This window comes from Hyperoodon ampullatus, assembly GCF_949752795.1.
Source record: "Hyperoodon ampullatus genome assembly, chromosome: 13".
Lineage (NCBI taxonomy): Eukaryota > Metazoa > Chordata > Mammalia > Artiodactyla > Ziphiidae > Hyperoodon > Hyperoodon ampullatus.
This window is the reverse complement of record NC_136926.1, coordinates 36,018,237-36,028,744: the sequence shown is the minus strand read 5'-3', so window position 1 is coordinate 36,028,744 and position 10,508 is coordinate 36,018,237. Positions and strand designations below refer to the sequence as shown.

The 10,508-nt window shown below is 40.5% G+C and overlaps 1 protein-coding gene across 1 annotated transcript; it reads left to right on the top strand.

Annotated features, from left to right (window-relative positions):
* The first annotated feature begins 346 nt into the window (after nt 1–346).
* On the top strand, nt 347–10,081 carry LOC307062297 (myosin regulatory light polypeptide 9). The gene is made up of 4 exons (XM_079717958.1): nt 347–398; nt 6,204–6,402; nt 6,868–7,029; nt 9,585–10,081. Exons 2-4 carry the CDS (start codon nt 6,219–6,221, stop codon nt 9,755–9,757), a joined length of 519 nt encoding a protein of 172 aa, XP_079574084.1. The 5' UTR covers nt 347–398; nt 6,204–6,218; the 3' UTR covers nt 9,758–10,081.
* Nucleotides 10,082–10,508: the final 427 nt, after the last annotated feature.

Sequence of the window (10,508 nt, the reverse complement as noted above, 5' to 3'; positions counted from 1 at the left end):
ACCCACAGGACAGAGTCAACCATTTGCCAAGAGGAAAGGGGGGAAGAAAAGCTTACATTGTAAGAAGAGGTATTAAAAAAAAGGAAAACTCAGTCATCAGACGCGGCGAACCATTACACCTTCTTCTACGTTCTAAGTTGCCCGCTTGACACGTCCTTCCCATGCACTTGGTCAAAACTGCGCCCTTTGAGCACACCGGCAACTCTCCCGCCCCGTCGCCCTTCCATTAAGCCAGGCTCACACTGTTAGCAGAGAATGGTGACTCGCTTCCTTCCGGTCCGCTAAGCGGAGGCCGGAAGTGTTGTTTGCAGCGTCTCTGGGAGTGGAAGGGAGTTGGTAGCGGCAGTCAGGGAAGCGAGGAGTTCCCTGAAGCGCTCGGGTTCTCGCGGCTGAGCAGGGTGAGTGGTGCTCGCGGTCGGGCGCGTGAGGCCCATGCCGGAGCGCATCCCCTCGGGACGGCTTGTGGGGGGGGCAGTGGCGCTCCCCCGGCGCCGGGAGCGCACCTGGGCAGGTGTACCAGCCGGTTCCCGGGTTTCGAGCCCCAGTGCCAGCTCCAGCATCGAAGGCCGCGGCCGGAAGCGGCCCAGACGCCGACTTCGCTCCTTTGCCCAAAGTAGGAGCTCGGGAAGTGCGGCTTACTCTGCTGGCGCCGCAAGCTTGGGCGGCAGCAGGCCTGTGAAACCCGAGCCCCGCGGAGCTGACTCTGGGACTAAGTTTAGTTTATAATGTAAACTTGCCCGATTCAAGAGAGTTTGCGCAAAAACTGTAGCACAGTGCGCCCCCCTCCCCCCCCCCCCCCCCCGCGCTGCAGCTGTTGTTGCAGCTGTGTGGCTACGTTTAGTGGGAATAACCACCTCAAATTAGCAACTTCCTCAGCTCAGTGTCCACTTTTGTAATTAGAGTTTTATTTTTAAGTGATATTTGGACAAAGAGGAGTTCGGGGTTTAGTTTGCGGCTGCAGAAAAACTCCGAAATACAGTACCGTGTTACTCTTGGGTGGAGACTCGGGGTTAGGTCAATTTCCCAAAGTGTTTCCTTTTAAAGTAGTTGGTTTATCAAAGAGTGTATCAGTTCTTTACAGAACTTTGGAACAGAAATAAGCGTTAGGTTGAGATTTTAACTTAAGTGCAAAAAGTTTTATATCTAAAGGTGAAGAAAGTAAATATTTCCTATAATTACTACTATTTGTTTCATGTTCTGGAAGGCTTTTGATAAAACTTAACCAGAAAAAGCTTTTTATTTTAAAAAGTGAGGCTTTACTGGCAAGTGAACCACGACAAAGAATTGCCTTTGTCAAGTGCTGAGAACTTTTTGGGTGTGGCAGTCTAAGGGAACTAATCCTACCTTCTACTGGAAGTTTGCGTAGGAATTGAAAACTTGTTTTAGTTGGAACGGAAGCACCAGCCTGAAAATGTACTTTTAAAAAGCCGTGGTTAGCACCAAAAAATTACATATACTTAGCTATAAAAAAAGAAGTGCATTGATTAAATGCGACGGTAGATTTGGTAAGCAGATACTACGTGCCCTCACATTAGGAAGTGTTTTCTAAAATGGGAGTTTTTCCTTAAAGAATATAATCATATTTCCAGAATACTATCAATTTGAGTGTTAGTTCTGTAGAAAAAGTCTTCGGATTAGTTTACATTTATTACCACTACAAACGCTGGACTCTAGGATTCTAACTAGAGTAATCTAATGTAATATTGGTATGGATTAATCCCATTTTATAAATGAAACCAAAGTATCTAGAAATTCTGAAAAATCTTCTGGTTGCCCTTGATGTGTGGGGAAAGTCTCTTTGAGGATCTTTATTTTCCATTTCCCCCATCACTTAATCTAGTCCAAAATCTTCCTTACATAGTTTGTATCCCTCCTTTTGTCATAACCCTGAATGATTCTCTTCCTATTTGATCAAGCTAAAAGGAAAAATCTAGAAATTCATTATCACCAACACTCCCTGTCCCTGATTAAGACAAGATTATACTCCTTCAGATCTGTAAACTGAATCTCCTTGTCTGAATCTCTTCTATATATTTAATAGAAGCTGGCTCTGCAAGTCTGGGGGTTTTCAAGTTCCATACAACATACAGCCCTTCACACCAAAGATCTTAAATTAAATGCTTCAAAAATAGACTCTAGACTATAACTTAGGATGAGTGAGGACATAACTCGGAAATCTCAGGTGCCTTCATGGCAATCTTCCCACCCTAAATAAAGAATAGTTACATTGATGAATAAAATATTTTCAATTTTCTTTTGCCCTAGTTTATGAGAGTTGTGTGTTTGCTGAAGGCTTGTTACATGAAGAGCGTTACAGGTTGACTAGTTTGGGGAGAGTAAAAGTGGACAGCGTACTAGAATCATAGCAAGGAGGACAATGACAGTATCTATCATCAATGATCTCCTTCGGATCATAGCACTGTTCCTCATTTGGCTCCCTCTCCGCCAGTGTTTATTCCATCTATACTTTCAGTTTGGCAGGGGAAAATAAAAAACACCCTTTCCTTATTTTGAAATAACTGACTGCAAAGCTGAACTCCCTATCACTATAAGGATCTGGGTTTCTGGTGGGAGATAAACTCACAGATTAGAATCCAACCTCCTTGCAAAAGTAAAGGCCCATGTAGTAACTTGCCCAACGGTATACTACCAGTTTTTGGTAGAATTAACTACCCTAATTTGTTAGAATTAAGACTAACGTTTAAGTCTCTTAATTCTAAGGACATCTTGTAGCTTTTAGGATTTTTCAGTCTTCTCCCCCCGCCCAAATCTTTTAGAAACAAAGATCTTTTCTGAACTCACAATATTTGATAATCATGTACCACCTTTGAGTTATTTTTCATTTTTGTTACGCATTGTTTTAACTTGAGAGCCATACTCCTGGAATGAAAACTATGTGACTCATTTCATAAGTTGAACCAATCATCTCATTTCTTTAAAGTTGCCTCCCCAACTATATTTTAAGCTTCTTGAAGATAGCACACCTACCTTACATTTCTTAATTCTTAAATAATAATCAGCACTCATGACATTTAATGCACATGAATGTAACTCTACTGATCATATTAAAGGTTGATGGTTAAGTATCGAATGAGCTAAAGAAAACTCCTGTGAGACCACTGTCAGTGCTGACCCCCCAAAAACCTTTATAATGTTTAAAAACTATGTTAGAATGCATTTACAAATTTAAAGAATGCATGATTTTTAAAAGGCTAAATAGAGGACTTCGCTGGTGGCACAGTGGTTAAGAATCCACCTGCCAGTGCAGGAGACACGGGTTTGAGCCCTGGTCCGGGAAGATCCCGCATGGCCGCGGAGCAGCTAAGCCCATGCACCAGAACTACTGAGCCTGCACTCTAGAGCCCGCGGGCCACAACTACTGAGCCCTCATGCCACAACTACTGAAGCCCACGCACCTAGAGCCTGTGCTTCGCAACAAAGAGAAGCCATCGCGATGAGAAGCCGCGCAACCCAATGAAGAGTAGCCCCCACTCGCCACAACTAGAGAAAGCCCGTGTGCAGCAATAAGACCCAACACAGGCAAAAGTAATAAATTTATTTATTTAAAAAAAAAAGCAACTGTAAAAAGGCTAAATAGGAAATACATCAAAATTCAAGAATGAGAGTCGGTGTGTGTTAGTTTATAATCCAAACTAAGTTTTAAAAAGGTGTATAGAGGACCCGCACCAAATTGAGTATTACGAGTTTTTTGGTTTTGTTATTTATTTATTTATTTATTTATTTATTTATTTATTTATTTATTTATTTATTTATTTATTTATTTATTCATTCATTCATTCATTCATTCATTCATTCATTCATTCATTCATTCATTCATTCATTCATAGCTGTGTTAGGTCTTCGTTGCTGTGCGCGGGCTTTCTCTAGTTGTGGCAAGTGGGGGCTACTCTTCATTGCGGTGTGCGGGCTTCTCATTGCAGTGGCTTCTCGTTGTAGAGCACAGGCTCTAGGTGCACAGGCTTCAGTAGTTGTGGCTTGCGGGCTCTAGAGCGCAGGCTCAGTAGTTGTGGCACGCGGGCTTCAGTAGTTGTGGCTCGTGGGCTCTAGAGTGCAGGATCAGTAGTTGTGGCACACGGGCTTAGTTGCTCCATGGCATGTGGGATCTTCCCAGACCAGGGCTCAAACCCATGTCCCCTGCATTGGCAGGCGGATTCTTAACCACTGCACCACCAGGGAAGCCCTATGAGGTTTTGTGGATTAAAAAAATCAGTTGTATCAACCATTTGACCGATAATTTTCATCAATTTCTTTTTTCTTAAAATAACTGACATTTGTGCATCATTAGGGAGTATAATGTAGTCAAACAAAACAGACTGTTTTTAAAGATGTACTTTGTTTTGCAAAGACATGGCATACCTAAAATATTAAAGAGAGGTGGATTGGTAAATATATGCCACTCATTGGGTCTCAACCGCTAACCCAAGTCCTGGAGTCCATTTAAGAGATGGAAGAATAATACATATATGCTATAACTCCTTGTAGTTTTTAAAACTACATTTAGAATAGACGGGGACATTACAGTTCCATATAGTTTAGATAATAGTGGGATTTACTGCGTCCAGAGGTGTTACAGAGTGAAAATATGCATTCATGAAAGGGTGATTAAAGGAAACTGTGGAAGAGTATATATCATAACTGCTATGTCACGTAGGGTATATCTTACCAGCAACACATTCCAGTGTATCCTAGGAGTGCTATATTTAATGGACTGGAATTTGTGACTCTCCTTTGTGGAATTTCCTTCTAAAATCTGAGAACAGATTTAGCTTAAAAAAAAAGAAAATCTGAGGCAGAGTCAGAGCTTTTCTAATTATTTCCATAATGGAATTTAGCCTGGCCGATATGGTGTAATCAAGGAAAGAATGTAAGTAATAAGTTTTTAAACTCATGTGGAGCGTTGTGTTCTAAAGTCACTTTGCAGTACTGACATCTAGGTAGTACTTCATTCTTTGCAATCCACAGACTTATTTTTAGAGTAAGGGCATAGTGTTTTACTACATCATAGTTAAATGTTGTTTTCAGAACGTAAGCTTTAAAATTGTTGTCCTGGTCAGAGAGTGAAATCAGTAGTGCCTATTTTAGACCTGCTTCAAAGAATATAACTGAATACAGTGTCTTAGTCTTGTGTGTTAGAGGTTTTGCAGACTGCCATTGCCACCTCAGCTCTGAAAGATGGTATGGTAAAATTTTATTATCTGATGATGTGGGATTTTTAACTTCAAACAAACTTTTATAGTATTAAAGGTTGTGTTGAAAGGAAAATTACCTCTTCATCTTAGGTATTATTAAACATTATTTTTAACTTAAATTTTACAGGGATAAATTTAGATTAGAGAGCAAAGATAGTTTCTGTACCTCTTAAAATGCTTTCTAAAACATTTTAAAAACTAAATTGCTTTAAAAATTTTTATTGTGCTCTGATTTTTGTTTAGAGGACTTAGTCACCTCAAGTGATTTAGCTTAGCTCTGTGCAACAAATTGGTTAGGATAGAGTGGAAATATTTACAAAACTCAATTATTGATGAATTACCTTTGGAGTTTTCTATACTTTTTCAGTTAGCCTTTTAACAGATATCTTTCCTGAAGTACTTTGATTCCAGGAGTGAGGGTGCGATAAGAAATGTTAGTTGCGAGTGGAAGAATGGTATTTGGCAGTAAGATTAGGAGATGAAGACCTGTCCCATCAGTTAATCCTCCTTCCTTCTTTCTGTCCACCTTAGAATGGGAGGCTGGTTTCAGCTAGGGCTGCAGAAGGATAGACCTGTTGAAGATGAGTTAGTGTCCCTCAGTATTCCATAGCACTGATGTACAGAACCCAACGTTTTTTGTTTCTTGTTTTCTGTATTGTTATTAAGCTAGTAGATTGGGTTATTGGTCCTTAATCAGCTCTCCAGTAATAATGGGGACAGGAAATCTTGTTGATAATGCTCTGAGCTTTGAATTAATGTTGGTTGTAGTTTGGTCACAACTACTAACGATGAGTGAACTCAAAGCAAGAGTCTGGTTTTTCTCTTTGTAGATTGATTCTCTGCATAATGGTATCGATTAGTTGAGAGAGATTTTTGCCAAGTGATACTATCCTGTGGAATAGTCTTTAGACACATCTCTAAATGGCTCAAACGTATCAGGAAGGTTGGTTCAGTTTACTTTTTGTTATTTCTTGTATTTCCCTTCTTTGTTAGGATTTAACCGCCACCATGTCGAGCAAAAGAGCAAAGACCAAGACCACCAAGAAGCGCCCCCAACGCGCAACCTCCAACGTGTTTGCCATGTTTGACCAGTCACAGATTCAGGAGTTCAAGGAGGCCTTCAACATGATCGATCAGAACAGAGATGGTTTCATCGACAAGGAAGACTTGCATGATATGCTTGCCTCCCTGGGTAATGATCAGTTTTAACATTAATAAATCAAATAGAATTTCTATAACAACTTTTATATTTATTTCTTAAGCCAATCTAATGATGTTACAGTTCACTAAGATTCAAAGTCTGGAGCACTGTTTCCCAAAGCATGGTCCCCAGACCACCTGCAGATTTCTGGCCAAGTCTCGGGGTTCGGCTGGGGGCCAGCCGTGTACATGCATGCACTGCAAACACTGATCTTGATTATGAGAGCAGTGTTATTCCTCCTGACATGCCAGTGGAACAGCACACAGTCTCCAGACTCTTAATACGGATCCTATTCATTGAGAAGACTTTTCCGAATAGTTTTGCTATCTTGAATGCAAATAGCAAACTGTTTAAATGATCATCTTTCTTGTCAAAATGTTTACCGTGATGAATTGTTGTTGCATTTTGTGGTGTAATTATCACCCTCTTAAAATTATGACCCTCTTTTTTGTTTAGGGAAAAATCCAACTGATGAGTATCTGGACGCCATGATGAATGAGGCTCCAGGTCCCATAAATTTTACCATGTTTCTCACGATGTTTGGTGAAAAGTTAAATGGCACCGATCCAGAAGATGTCATCAGAAACGCTTTTGCTTGCTTTGATGAAGAAGCAACTGGTAAGTCTGAGGTAACCTTTAATTACCAAGTGATTTAATTTTTGGTTATGGCAACTAAAGTATATAATAACTTGAAATATGATGACATATAATATTCTCAGGTTTATACCATACCTGTTTTGGGGGATTTTGGGGGACAGGTTTTGCCTATGGCTTGTTAGTCACTCACTTCACTGCCTCTGCCCGTAAATATTTAATTTACAATTTAATAGGTATATTTGAAACTTCTTTAGGAAACTTATGTTACTCCTTTACTAGAATAATTCCACAAGGGTCAGGCACTCAGTAAATGTGTGTCAAACGAATATCTTTTACTGGAGCAATCTTGGGAAAAGTTTAAATTGATGTAGGCAATGATACCAGTACAATCCTATGTTTGTTTATCAGGTACCTCTCAGCTCTGAGAGTGTTTAGATCTGGTATCTAACCTCTCCCTCTGGAATCAGGTGCCCCGGTTTCATAATCCTATTCTGCATAATAGCTGTGTGATTTCAGGCGAGTTACTTAACTTCTCTAAGCCTCTGTTTTCTTATTTGTAAGATGGACAGTAATACTACCTACCTGTTAGGGTTGTTGTGAAGATTAAATGAGGAAATGAGATAGTAGCTTACTGCCTGTACAGAGTGAACTCTCAAAGACACCCAAAAGGTTAACCAAATACAATGCCAGATAAGGGGGTAACTCACATGGCAAGTTTTTGAGAAGGAAGGCACACCCTCTGGTTACACATGACTTGGACTAGTTTAAACAGTCCAAGCATAGTTTGGGCATGGAAGCATAGTCTCCCCACTCTGGCTTTCAAGGCTCCACACGATAGGGCCTCATTTGGCCTGTTCAAGTAGACCACCCTCAACTCTTCTAACCTCCTTCCAGACTCCTCCATGCGTTGTTGCCCTGACTTACCTCCATCATTTCTGCCTCTGCCTTTCCTCCTTATACCACCTCCTTCCTCCTTCCCCTTGAAATCAAGACTCTGAACAGTTATTTCTGGAAGGGGTAGGGAAGGGGCAGGCAGAAGAGACCTTTTTCCTGCTAAAAACATTTGTGTATTGATTGAATTTTTATAGTCAATGGGTATTACTTTTTTAGTGGAAGGGAATAAAACCATAAAAGAGTAAATTGACTTATTTATTCTTCAAAGTCATCTCAATGGTCACATTCTTTATAGAGCCTTACCTGTGTTTTCATACTATTTTTTCCTGACCTCTGGGAAAACTTAAAAGCTCTCCATTTCCCCCTCCAAAGTATTTTATGTATGTCTCTACTGGCACATACTCTACCTGAGCTTCTACTTTAGTTGTGTGCTTATTTCTAATCATCACAGTCTCTCCCTGCTCCCAGGATAATGGCTGTGTCTTCACCAGCATTCCATTCCCATCTTTGTAACCCCTCCCAGCTCCTACCACAGTCCCTTGCACATAGTCAATGATGATTTTACATGATAGTTGAATGACTTGGCTGGAGATGAGGATTTATTTCTACAAGCTAAAAGTCTAAGATTTGGAGAACTTTTTTTTTAAATCTAGGATTGAATTAGCAAAAACAATCCATAAATCTAGAGTTTCTTTTGTGAACTGACCTTACACTTTAAACTCATAGGAAATATATAATCAATGTTTTAGCTTAATTTCACATACAAGGAAGTTGTCAGGTTTTTCTTCTTTTACTTAATGAATTTCAAAATTTCTGTGCTTGAATGGTCATTTATTACCTTTGGATTACCGCATTAGTGGGTCTCAATCATGATTGCTCATGGGATTTACTTGGGGAGCCTTTTAAAAATATCAGTAACAGATAATAAATCAAGGGTGGCCTCTGGGGTTGTTTTGTTTTGAGCTCCCTGGGATGATTCTTATGTGTAGTCAGGCTTTATGAGAACCCTGCTTTCACAAGTCCAGAGTAGAAAGCCTTCCTTTCAGCTCACCACTATACCCCCAATGCCTATCCCAGTGTCTGCAACATAGTTAATGCTCAAATATCTACTCAGTGTTTTTGCACGTCCTGGGCCTGAACATATTTGTTACTGAATCTAAAATTAGATTTGTTTAAAAAATTTTTTTAATCTCATTTTACATATAAAGAAAAAGAAGGAGGTAAAGTGAAATGCCTGAAGTAACATAGCTTGTTAAAACTGGACCTCAAGACTTCAGTATTCTTTCCACTGAATCACATTATCGATGTTTATGATGATTTTAGTGTATTTACTTGTAGAATAAGTGTGACCATGCTACTTTAAGGAACCATGAGGCTTAGATTCCTTAATCATACATTATGGCTTGTGGTTAGGCATAGGCTTAGCCACTGTTACCAAGAGATCAGAAGATGGATGTCGGGTGAGGTCAGTAGAGCAGAGCAGGTTAATGTCACTAAGCAACAGGGCATTTTCTAGGCAGCTGTCTGCTGAGGCTGGCTTCAGCATGTCAAGACCTCATATTTCATACATTTGCATGCTTCTAGTTCTTAACATATAGCCCATGTTTAGTCAAGTGTAGATGCCCCTTGCATTTACTCCTCAGAGCAGTGTGTCTTCTAATCCCTGGTTCTTTTTTCTTTAGGCACCATTCAGGAGGATTACCTGCGAGAGCTGCTGACCACGATGGGAGATCGGTTTACAGATGAGGAAGTGGACGAGCTGTACAGAGAAGCACCTATTGACAAAAAGGGGAATTTCAATTACATTGAGTTCACGCGCATCCTTAAACATGGAGCGAAAGACAAAGATGACTGAAAAGAACTTCAAATTCCAGCCAAACTTTCCTTGTTGCTACTTTGGGTATTTCTGAGACTTTCTCTTAGAGCCTATTGCATGCCCTTAGCTTTACAGCTTTTGCCTTTCTTGTTGTATTTATTCTCAACCATTTGGGGCACATGCATCTCTATAATCAGACTGGAAATGGGACTTTTTGTCATTTTCAGAATAGAAAATAGGGTAGTTTAACTTACCCCTACCTTTCCCTCCCCCATAACTGCAGTCTACAGAGTCGATATATTTTTTCAGAGAAAGTTATTCACTCAATTTTTTCTGAACCATAATTAAACTTTATGATAGAAACTTACTTGTTTAAAACTTCTTTATTTACCAAAATTGGCTTTTGTTGGTCTTGGTTGCAATTATTTATTTATTTATTTTTGGCTGCGTTGGGTCTTCGTTGCTGTCCGTGGGCTTCTCATTGCAGTGGCTTCTCGTTGCAGAGCATGGGCTCTAGGCACGCGGGCTTCAGTAGCTACGGCTCGAAGGCTCTAGAGCACAGGCTCAGTAGTTGTGGTGCACGGACTTAGTTGCCCCGCAGCATGTGGGATCTTCCCCGACCAGGGCTTGAACCCGTGTTTCCTGCATTAGCAGGCGGATTCTTAACCACTGCGCCACTAGGGAAGCCCTTGGTTGCAACTTCTAAAGAAAGGTAGTGAGAATTCACTGGCGGTCCAGTAGTTAGGACTCCACCTGCACTTTCATTGCCAAGGGCCCAGGTTCAATCCCT

What these genes read in the sequence shown, in the direction of transcription:
- LOC307062297 (XM_079717958.1), top strand. Translation starts at nt 6,219, where the DNA reads ATGTCGAGCAAAAGAGCAAAGACCAAGACCACCAAGAAGCGCCCCCAA. An exon ending in TGATATGCTTGCCTCCCTGG is followed by an intron (nt 6,403 to 6,867) that starts GTAATGATCAGT and finishes TTTTTTGTTTAG; the next exon opens with GGAAAAATCCAACTGATGAG. An exon ending in CTTTGATGAAGAAGCAACTG is followed by an intron (nt 7,030 to 9,584) that starts GTAAGTCTGAGG and finishes TTTTTTCTTTAG; the next exon opens with GCACCATTCAGGAGGATTAC.